The sequence below is a fragment of the Bos grunniens genome, chromosome 4 (assembly GCF_055505025.1).
Source record: "Bos grunniens cultivar Pamir isolate PY7600 chromosome 4, Bosgru_T2T1.0, whole genome shotgun sequence".
NCBI lineage: Eukaryota > Metazoa > Chordata > Mammalia > Artiodactyla > Bovidae > Bos > Bos grunniens.
Window position 1 is genome coordinate 27,391,646 of NC_141168.1, and position 10,441 is coordinate 27,402,086.

At 55.2% G+C, this 10,441-nt stretch overlaps 1 protein-coding gene and 1 pseudogene across 6 annotated transcripts in view; one reads left to right on the forward strand and one right to left on the reverse strand.

The window, feature by feature from the left end:
• Window positions 1-3,664, forward strand: part of KCP (kielin cysteine rich BMP regulator) — a 29,671-nt gene extending 26,007 nt beyond the window's left edge. For 4 of the 6 annotated variants that reach the window (XR_015162176.1, XM_086395737.1, XM_086395738.1 and 1 more), the window contains 7 exons: window positions 32-174; window positions 430-602; window positions 686-797; window positions 889-990; window positions 2,200-2,364; window positions 2,792-3,098; window positions 3,243-3,664. Coding sequence is in view for 4 of the 6 variants with exons in the window: in XM_086395737.1 (XP_086251863.1) it covers window positions 32-174; window positions 430-602; window positions 686-797; window positions 889-990; window positions 2,200-2,364; window positions 2,792-3,098; window positions 3,243-3,511 (1,271 nt within the window). In the remaining 2 variants the exon portion in view is untranslated. Of the gene's footprint in view, window positions 1-31; window positions 175-429; window positions 603-685; window positions 798-888; window positions 991-2,199; window positions 2,365-2,773; window positions 3,099-3,242 lie in introns of all 6 variants that reach the window. The other 2 variants (XR_015162175.1, XM_086395739.1) reach the window with 2 other exon arrangements.
• A 2,113-nt stretch (window positions 3,665-5,777) lies between these two features.
• On the reverse strand, window positions 5,778-6,312 carry LOC147373837 (2-iminobutanoate/2-iminopropanoate deaminase pseudogene; annotated as a pseudogene).
• Between the last annotated feature and the right edge of the window lie 4,129 nt (window positions 6,313-10,441).

Sequence of the window (10,441 nt, forward strand, 5' to 3'; positions counted from 1 at the left end):
ATCTGACTCTCGCCACTTCCCGTCCCCTCAGCCCCTGCCCCGTCGTGCGCGCACCAGGGCCGGCAGGTGGCCTCCGGGGAGCGCTGGGACGTGGACGCCTGCACCAACTGCTCCTGCATGGCAGGCACCGTGCGCTGCCAGAGCCAGCGCTGCCCGCCGCTCTCCTGTGGGCCCGTGAGTGCCAGGGTCTGGGGCGGTGGGATGGGTGAGCACGTGGCGCGGCCCACCTGGAGCACCGGGGAAGTAGGAGACCGGGCTCGCCCGGGTCGTGCAGTGTCTGACATGGCCACGAGGTGGCGTCCTGACCTCCGCCAGCAGGAGCTCGGGAGCCAGGGAGCCTCCCCGGAGATGCTCGGTCCTCCGGGGAGGCTCAGCGCGGGGCCCGGCCGGGAGCGCGGCGTGTCTGACCGTGTGCGGGGCGGAGGCCAGGACGAGGCCCCCGCCCTGAGTCCCGGCAGCTGCTGTCCTCGCTGCCTGCCCCGGCCCGCTTCCTGCATGGCCTTCGGAGACCCTCATTACCGCACCTTCGACGGCCGCCTGCTGCACTTCCAGGGCAGCTGTAGCTACGTGCTGGCCAAGGACTGCCGTGGCGGGGACTTCAGGTGCGCCGCTCCCTCTGCCTTTCTCCCTGCCCGCCTCCCACACCCGGCCCTGCTGACCCCTGCACCCTGCCTCCCACCTGCAGCGTGCACGTGACCAACGATGACCGGGGCCGGAGCGGCGTGTCCTGGACCCAGGAAGTGGCTGTGCTGCTGGGAGACGTGGCCGTGCGGCTGCTGCAGGACAGGGCGGTCACGGTCAGTAGAGCCAAGGATCCGGGGGCCGGTCGGTCAGCGCTGTCCCCTTCTCTGTCCCGACCTCGGTCCTCCTCCCACGTCCCTTCTCCAGGTGGACGGGCGCCCTGTGGCCTTGCCCTTCCTGCAGGAACCGCTGTTCTATGTAGAGCTTCGGGGACGCACGGTGGTGCTGCACTCCCAGCCAGGGCTCCAGGTGCGGCCGGGGCCAGTGCGGGGCAGGGGGCGCCTGTTCTGTAGGAGGGGTAATACCAACTACCTGCCAGGCCATGGGGCCAAGGAGCTGAGAGAGTTCTGCGGGATTCTAGGGGGAAGAGGAATCAGGGCTAGAGAACTCCAGGTGTGATGAAAGGAGTTCTGAGCCTGGTTTCCAGCCACCGATGTGCTGGGGCTCTTAGGCCATTACCTTAAGCCAGTCCTCTGAGTGAGTGAGTGAAGTTGCTCAGTCGTGTCGGACTCTTTGTGATCCCATGGACTGTAGCCTACCAGGCTCCTCCATCCGTGGAATTTTCCAGGCAAGAATACTGGAATGGGTTGCCATTTCCTTCTCTAGGGGATCTTCCCTACCCAGGGATCGAACCCAGGTCTCCCACATTGCAGACAGACACTTTACCAACTGAGCCACCAGGGAAGCCAGTCCTCTGGGCTTCAGCTTTCCCATCCCTCAAGTGGGGGAAGCGGGGGGCAATGTCAACTACCCTGTCCTAGATGGTTTCAGAGATTCCAGTTCCCATGTCAAAAAGTAATTCACTCCCTTGCCTCCAGCCACAAGCACATTTGTAAGTATACAAAATATGGCTTATCTACACTTAGGATGGGGCTTCCCAGTTGACACTAGTGGTAAAGAACGTGCCCGCCAATGCAGGAAACATAAAAGGCGCAGGTTTGATCCCTGAGTTGGGAAGATCTCCTGGAGGAGGGTATAGCAACCCACTCCAGTATTCTTGCCTAGAAAATCCCATGGACAGAGGAGCCTGGTGGGCTATAGTCCATGGGGGTCACACAAAGTCAGACATGACTGAAGCAACTTAGCACACACGAAAACTTAGGATACAGACTCTATTTGTGCTTTGTCCTCTGTAAGGCCTGAATGCCCGTGAGGGAGTGAATCTCTGGAAGTGGGTTGCATTTCACGGGGAAGCCTAGCTCAGGGATGATGACGGGAGAAGGTGCCCTCCTGAGGGAGCTGTGTTCACCTCTTCACGTCTTCTGTGTTTGCCCAGGGCTGACACCGCAGGTGTCTTCCTGGCCTTGGCCAGAGCAAGCCTCCCTTTCCTGAGGCACTCCACCTGTCCTTTCTCCTCCCCTCCTGCAGGGGGCATGCTGACACACCACAGAGACGGGCCCTGGGCTTCCTGGGGCCCCTGGCTTTCTCTTGCTCTCCAGTCCCCACCTCTCTGCACAGGTGCTGTGGGATGGGCGGTCCCAGGTGGAGGTGAGAGTGCCTGGCTCCTACCGGGGCCACATGTGTGGGCTCTGCGGCAACTTCAATGGCTTTGCCCAGGATGACCTGCGGGACCCTGAGGAACTGCTCCGGTCCACTGAGGCTGCATTTGGGAATAGCTGGCAGGTGAGTTGCACAGAAGTGAGAGGTTGGGGGAGGCACAGTTGAGCCTGAGTCTCAGAGCAGCCCTCTGGTAAGGAAAGGAGGGGTTGGGCTTTGGGGCTTTCAGGAAGGTTTGGGGTCTTCTTGCCTGTTACAGTGCTGGGGTGGGGGGGGCGCCTGTTGGAAGGGATCTCATCAACTGAATCCCCAAGGCCTGCTTCATCACTCACTGACTCTAAGTCTCGGACAAGACACTTAACTGCTCTGGGCCTTGATTTGACAATCTGTAAAAAGGGGGAAAGGAAAAGTAGCTGATGCTTTCTTTGCTGTTCTTGTAAGGAAGTTTTTGAGACTACAACAAAACATTTGGTGCAAAGCTCTTGGAAGAACATAGCACACAAAGGTCAGCTGCCAGGCCGCTGACCTGATCAAGGCCGCCTTCCCCTTCTAGGTCCCAGAGGGCCCAGGACCTGGTCGGCCCTGTTCCAAGGGCCGTGAGGTGGATCCATGCCGGGCAGCAGGGTACCGTGCCAGGCGTGAGGCCAACGCCCGGTGTGCGGTGCTGAAGTCCGCCCCGTTCAGCCGCTGCCATGCTGTGGTGCCACCAGACCCCTTCTTTGCCGCCTGCGTGTATGACCTCTGTGCTTGCGGGCCCGGTTCCTCCTCTGACGCCTGCCTCTGTGACGCCCTGGAAGCCTATGCTAGCCACTGTCGCCAGGCAGGGGTGACACCAGCCTGGCGGGGCCCCACACTCTGCGGTGAGGGAGTAGTGCCCAGTGCAAGCTGGGGAGAGGGTGACACGGAGGGCTCAAGTCTGGACAGGAAAGGTTCAGGGAGGGTTACGGGGTTGGGTGGGGAGCCTGGGGACTGGATGGTGATTCCTCCTTCCACTCTGCCCGCAGCGGTGGGCTGTCCCCTGGACCGCGGCTTCGTGTTTGATGAGTGTGGCCCACCCTGTCCCCGCACCTGCTTCAACAAGCACGTCCCCCGGGGGGAGCTGGCAGCCCACTGCGTGCGGCCCTGCATCCCCGGCTGCCAGTGCCCAGCGGGCCTGGTGGAGCACGAGGCCCACTGTATCTCACCCGAGGCCTGCCCCTCTGTCCTGCTCACTGGGGACCAGCTGCCCAGCACTCTGCGCAACCCCAGCCAGGAGCTTCAGGGGCCAACCTGAGCCCGGACGACACTGACCAGGACTCATCCGGACATGAAGTCTCCTTTTGGCGAGCACCTCCCGCCCGACCTGGGTGCTGGGAGCCTGGGCGTGGCTCCCACAAAGACCCCAGCTGTGTTGCATCGGAAACAGTAAACTCAGGGTCCACCCTAAGGTTTCCTTGTGTGTATTTGTGCTTCCTCCTGGTGCTGGGGTGGTGGGGGAGCTGTTTGCAATGTGGGGTCCAGAGGTCAGTGTCCAAGAATTGGGGTGGTGGCAGCTGTGGGGACTCAGACCCAGACCGTACACACTCCCTGAGCCTGCATCCCTGGGCTGCCCTGCCTGCCACACCCTGGGCTGCCTGGGAAACCCTGCCGTGGGCAGGAGGAGGACCCAGGAGTCCCATCCCAACCCTGTGCTTACATGTCGTAGGCACAGCCTGTGGCCCCTCTGCGGGGGCTTCTGTGGATCCTTGTGCAATTGTGCAGGGGCTGAGGAGCCCGGAGAAGGGACTCAGTCCCCACATCGCATCCCCTTTCCTCGTGGTTTTGGGGATATTGAGAGCTCAGGCACCCTGTGGGCCACTCTAAGATCTGGTGACACAGGGACCCCGCGCCTGGGGTGAGGAACGGGAAAACAGTATGTATGTGATGACATGCAGACCCATGAGGGACTACACACACAGACCCTCAGAAGCCCAGATAAATCCACGCACGCACCCCGTGTGTGTTCGCAGCTACACCCACCCCTGATGGACATGTGGGAAGGGGACATGCGTGCAACTTTCAAAGACATCCTTATAGGGAAAAGAACTTGGGAGTCTGAAATTGAAAAAAAAAAAGTCTTTTTTGACAAGAAAAGTCTCTTTTCGAAGAGAACTCTTAATTCTCTCTGCCACCTATCAGCTGTGTGATCTTGGTGTTTTAGGGATCTTAGCTAAACAATTGGGGTTGGGGGACTCAGTTCTCTTGGTGGGGCCCCCAGTATTCCAACAGGGTTGAAGGGAGAGCCAGCTGAACTGAGACCCCGTGCCTGCTTGTTCAGCCCGCTTCTGCTAGGGCCCCTTTCAGGGAGCTGTTCCAAGACTCAGGCAGGCCAGGATACTCCTGACAGCAGGGGAAGATGACAGACCGTCTCATATGCCCTTTCTCCCCCCTTGTCGTAACTTACGCAGTGTCCTCACCCATTTATCCCCTGTGTTGCGGGGAATAAACAGAATGACCACGGATGGTTTGGAGCAAGCACTAGGGAAGTGCGTTACAGTTCACACTTGGGACCACATTTTCCTGGAGCCTGTTTCTTGGGCTGTGTCTCCAGATGAGGGAGACAGTGCCCTGTGTTAGTTAGGGCAGCTTACTCTCTGGGGCCTGATCTTCTTATCTGTGGAATGGGGATGAAGATGATTCCAGTTGCTTCATAGAGTTGCTTCAAGAAAGGATCACACGTCCACAGCAGCATCTTGTGTCCTGGCATGCAGTAAGCTGTTGGGAGCTGCTGCCTGTCTGGGCATGTTGTTGTTCAGTCGCTAAGTCGTGTCTGACTCTTTGCGACCCCATGGACCACAGTACACAAGGCTTCCCTATCCTTCCCCATCTCCCAGAGTTTGCTCAAACTTATGTCCATTGAGTTGGTGATGCCATCCAACCGTCTCATCTTCTGTTGTCTCCTTCTCCTCCTGCCTTCAATCTTTCCCAACATCAGGGTCTTTACCAATGAGTTGGCTCTCCGCATCAGGTGGCCAAAGTATTGGGTATATATCACATCTATAATGCAGTTGCAAGCTTCATATATACAATTTTTATTTTTTTAAATCTACAAGCTACTTTATTTCCATTAGAAAAATATTATCTCTATAAAATTTGGTCCAGTTTCTTCTCCTTTACCTCTACCATTCAAACTTTAATTTTACTCAAGTAAAAGCAGAATCACATATTTGACATAACAAAATACTTCACATCATTAAATTAAGAGTTTAATTGAATTAGGTGTGCTGATTCTTGTTCCGCGGGAATAGTAACTCATCTTTCCTGCATGTTATTTCCTTCTACTTTTATTTTTCTGAGTTAAGTAAGGTATGTCTGTTTTCCCACACAATACAAGTGTTATAGAAGTGTAATTTATAATATTGGTAACTAGACTCATCATTAATCTTCAATTCATGTTCAGCTCCCCTTATTATATGGTATTTTCATAGTATTTCAACCTTACACTTTCCAGCAAACATTAAGCTATTAGTTAAAAAATATTATTAAAATTCCAGACTAAAGAACACTGGGCCCACTTAGAGTCATGCTATTGTGAGAGGTCCTTGCACAGCTATTGCTTTAATCTCAACACAGTCTCCTTTGGGCAAAGCAGCAACCTGGTAAGCAGCTCAAGCAGGAAAGCTACTCTGGAAATATTGTTTGTAGATGTCATTGACAGTATTGAAGTCATTTATGTCAGCCAGAAAAACAGTTGTTTTTACCACATTTGTGAAGTTGCAGCTTGCTGCTTTCAGAATTTCACCCATGTTTGTAAGAGCCTGTTTAGTCTCTTCTGCCACCCCTCCTGGCACAAGTTGTCCACTTGCAGGGTCCATGCCTAGGTGTCCTGAAATGTAAATGGTCCTGTCGACTAACACAGCCTGTGGGGACCAATGGCCACTGGGGCTTTCGCTGTGCTGATCACCCTTCTGATCAAAGATGACATGGCTAACCTTTTCCCTTGCTGCCCCTCGGAGACAACTATCCAGTATATGACTTACTCATGCCTCTCGGGACTCCATATATATAGTTGACATTTGAACAACATGAGTTTGAACTACACAGATGCACTGATACTCACAGTTTTTTTCAGTGGTAAATACTACAGTACTCCACCATCCCCGATAGGTTGAATCCTCAGATATAGAGGGCGGATTGTAAGTTATATATGGATTTTTGACTGCAGTAAGGGTCGGGGCCGCTAACCCCTGTGTTGTTTAAGCATCAACTGTATACACAAAGCAGATGTTCACGCGGGGCTGCAAACGAGCACCCACACACACCTCTCTCTGTCAGAGTCACAGTCCTCACCCCACACTGCCACCCACGTGGCCAAGAAACCTGGATCCAAGTCAGGCCAGCGTCTCTATGAGACTTGGCTGAGGCCCAGGCCTGGCTCAGATGTCAGGGCCCTGCATTACTGAGCTCAGGAGCCTTTGTCTCCTTCTTCCCCCTGTCCCCAGCTCCTGGTCCTTCTCTTCTCCAGGAGCAGCAGGGAGTAGGGTGGGGGACACCCTCCTAGGCCCCCAATTCCATGGAGCAGGCAGCCACCCTGGGGAACCTAGGGCTCCCTTGTAGCCCCAGGCAGGCCTTGGCCCTGTACCAGCACCTCTTCCGGTGCCCTGCAGGCCTAGACCAGCTCCAGGCTGCCCTGCGGCAGGTGAGGGCCACAGGGCACCATCTCTGAGAGGGCAGGTCTCCATGGGGTCTGATTCCACCTTGCCTTCCCAGGTGCAAGAGGGCCGAGCCTGCCCCTCGGTCCTGGAACTGCCCACCGTGCTGCTGCAGATGGAGCGGAGCCGGCGGGCCCAGGAGCAGGTAGGGGCTGACCAGCCAGGGGGTGAGGCAGAGGGCGGGGCGAGTGCCCCCTCACGTCCCGGCATCCCGCCTTCCTGCAGCTCCTGTGGGATTTGGAGTTGCTGACTGGGGCAGGGCTGGGCCTCTTCTGGCCACCCTGGGCCCAGTTCTGTGGTCTGAGGGCCCAGGTCCAGCATGCACAGAACCAGCACAGCAAGCCCCACAGCAAGACCAATGACAACTCTGAGCGGCTGTCAAGTGGGGTGAGCTGGGGCTCAGCTGAGAGCTGGGGGGGGTCAGTGAGACACTGGGGCACTTGTAGTGGTAGAGAAGTGGGAGGAACATAGGCTTTGGGTTCAAATCTCTGCTCTGATGCTTCCTGTGGACCGGAAGCCTGTTTCCTTCCTCAGCTACAGGATGGGGAAGATAAGAGCTCTTTTCAGAGGGCTGCTGGGAGGCCCATGAACTCATCTGTGTAGAGGTTTAGCACCCTGCTGGACATACAGGACCATTCCAGCCTGTTACTGTTCCGTAATGAACTGTCCTAGCCCAATCAACTGCATGGTGACTCCATGCCTTTAGCCATGGCTGCAGTGAGAGATGGAGAAGGCAATGGCACCCCACTCCAGTACTCTTGCCTGGAAAATCCCATGGATGGAGAAGTCTAGTGGGCTGCAGTCCATGGGGTCGCTAAGAGTCGGACATGACTGAGCGACTTCCCTTTTACTTTTCACTTTTATGCATTAGAGAAGGAAATGGCAACCCACTCCAGTGTTCTTGCCTGGAGAATCCCAGGGACAGCGGAGCCTGGTGGGCTGCCGTCTCTGGGGTCGCACAGAGTCGGACACGACTGAGCAACTTAGCAGCAGCAGCAGCAACAGCAATGAGAGAGGAAAGCAGGGCTGATGGGGCCCAGAGACAGAGGTGCTGCTGCCCAGGTGCCCCTGAGATGGGACTCCGAGTAGCCCCAGCCCCGGGTCCCTCCCTCCAGGGCTGGTGGCCCTCCCCCTGGCCCGCCACCCCGGGAAGGATGGTGCTGTGGTGACTGGAACCAGGATGTGCCTCCCAGTCCTGGCTCGGCACCCCGCTGCCTGAGGCCCTTTGGGCAGGTTAGTAGCTGTAGCAGGAGTAGGTGTTAGTCATGACTACTGGGGAAGCGTCCAGCAACCATTTTTGGCCAGGGCTACAGTCTCATCTGAAGGTTGGAGTGGGTAGGAGGGATCCGTCTCCAAGCTCCTTGACTTGGAGGGAAAGGGGAGGGGTCACACAAGGGCACAGAAGCCAGGAGATGGATCCCTGGGGGCTGTTTTAGAGGCTCCCTACCACACTGGGGGATGATGCCATGTGGGCTGGGGCACCCCCCAGTCCTTCCAGAATTCCAGGCTGTGCCCACTGCCCCAGACTGAAGACTCCCTGAGCCAGAACCATCAGCTCCTGGAGGGGTAAGTCTCCATGGAATTCCGTCCACTCCATGTTGCCACACAAAGTGACCAAACCCAGGACCCTTTGCCCTGTCGCCCTCCAGAACCCTGCCCCTCCTCATGCCCCTAACTCCTCCTGGGGCTTTTACTCAGTTGAACCCACGTGGTTGCCCCACAGTCCCTGGAAAGGATAACCTCAAGTTACAGCTCCCGGCATCCAGTGCTGGGTGCAGACGAGGGGGAGGGGAGGCTGCCATGGACTGAGTTTGGATGATGGGGTGGGAAGACTCCTGCAGCCTGCTGTGGGTGGGGAGTCCTACACCCCCCCCCAACCCCCCACGTAGCAGAACCAGAAGCAAGAGGTGCCTGAGGCAGTCCTTGCACTCCTGCAGGGGGCGGGCAGCGGACCCACCATCAGCCGCGGATCTGAGGGAAGCCAGCCTGGATGCAGACCCAAGGCAGGAGAGCCCTGGCTTGCCTGAGGAAGGGCCCACATCTGGTACTTTGACAGGAGGGGTTGGCAGCCAGGAGAACAGAAGCCCCTGGGTTAAATTCAGTGACATGGATGCTGAGCTTAGATTGGGGCAAGCTGGAAAGCCATCACCCCAAGTCCCAGGATTCTGGTTCATCCTCACTGATTCTTCCTTTCATACCTTTTTGTGGGGCTTCCGGGGCAACCAGGGACAAAAAGTAGGTTTTCTGTTTTAAAAAATAATTTGATTTATGTATGTATGTTTGGCTGTGCTGGGTCTTCATTGCTGCACAGGCTTTTCTCTAGTTGCAGCAAGCAGAGGTTACTCTCAGCTGAGGTTCAGGCTTCTCATTGCAGAGGCTTCTCTTGTTTCAGAGCACAGGCTTCAGGGGTTGCGGCACTTGGGCTCCGTACTTGCTGCTCCCAGGCCCTAGGGCACAGGCTCAATAGTGGTGGCGCACAGGCTTGGTTGCTCCACCACCTGTGCAGTCTTCCCAGCTCAGGGATTGAACCCGCGGCTCCTGCCTTGGCAAGAGGATTCTTTACCACTGAGCCACCTGGGAAGCCCCAGGTTTTCTTTTCTATGCCAACTCCACCTGATTGGTGCCAGCCATCTCAGGCCCTGTGTCCAGGATGATCCTGAAGCTAAGCTGGGGCTCAGAGGAGAGAGTGCTGGGAATGGCTGTCTGTCCTCCCTGTCCTCCAGCGGGGACAGAACAAAATGGCAGCTCCAAGCTGCCACCCTCATGCCAGGCACTGGGGAGATACAGGGCACAAAACAGACTTGGCTAGTCACTTGTCCTCATCTCTGAGGAGATCACAGCCTAGTGAGAGAGTGTGACAATAAGCAGGTGATTAGAATTCATCAGGATGGATGCTGTGAGCCCTGGGTCTGTTCATTTAAATGAAACAGGCTCTCAAATGATTGGTTAAATAATAAGCCTAGCAAAGTCACAAGCTTTTTAATTGTGACATCGTGTATGGGCAAAAGAAGGAAAGTACAAATGATTATTTTCTGATTGACAGAAATTTTACAAGTATATTATCTCTTGGGACTACATCGGCGGAAGATATCTATTACATCATTATAACCAGTGAAATAAATGATCCAGTAAGACAACGGATCAGAATTACAGAGGGACGGGGTTGGAGGTTATTTTCACAGTTCATGGCAATAATTTCTGAAGGCTTGGGACTCTTACCAGATGTCTTTGTTCAAAACTCTTCCAAAGACAGATTTGTTTTCACAGAGAACATTCCCATTTGGTTACTGTTATGAATATTCACACATTCATGTTGCATAAAGATGGCATTTCTTGTGAGAGTTCTCAATTTAAGACCTTATGAAATCAGATTCTTTTAAGTGGTTTTATGAATGCAAAACGATGCTCCTTCCTTCACAGCTGCAAAGGAGCAGCAACATTTCATCTCTTTTTTTAGATTCCTTTTGTTAATTATAAAGACTTGCAGTTTTTAGACTAGCCTCTGGCCTAAAATTCCACTTCTTGAATTTCAT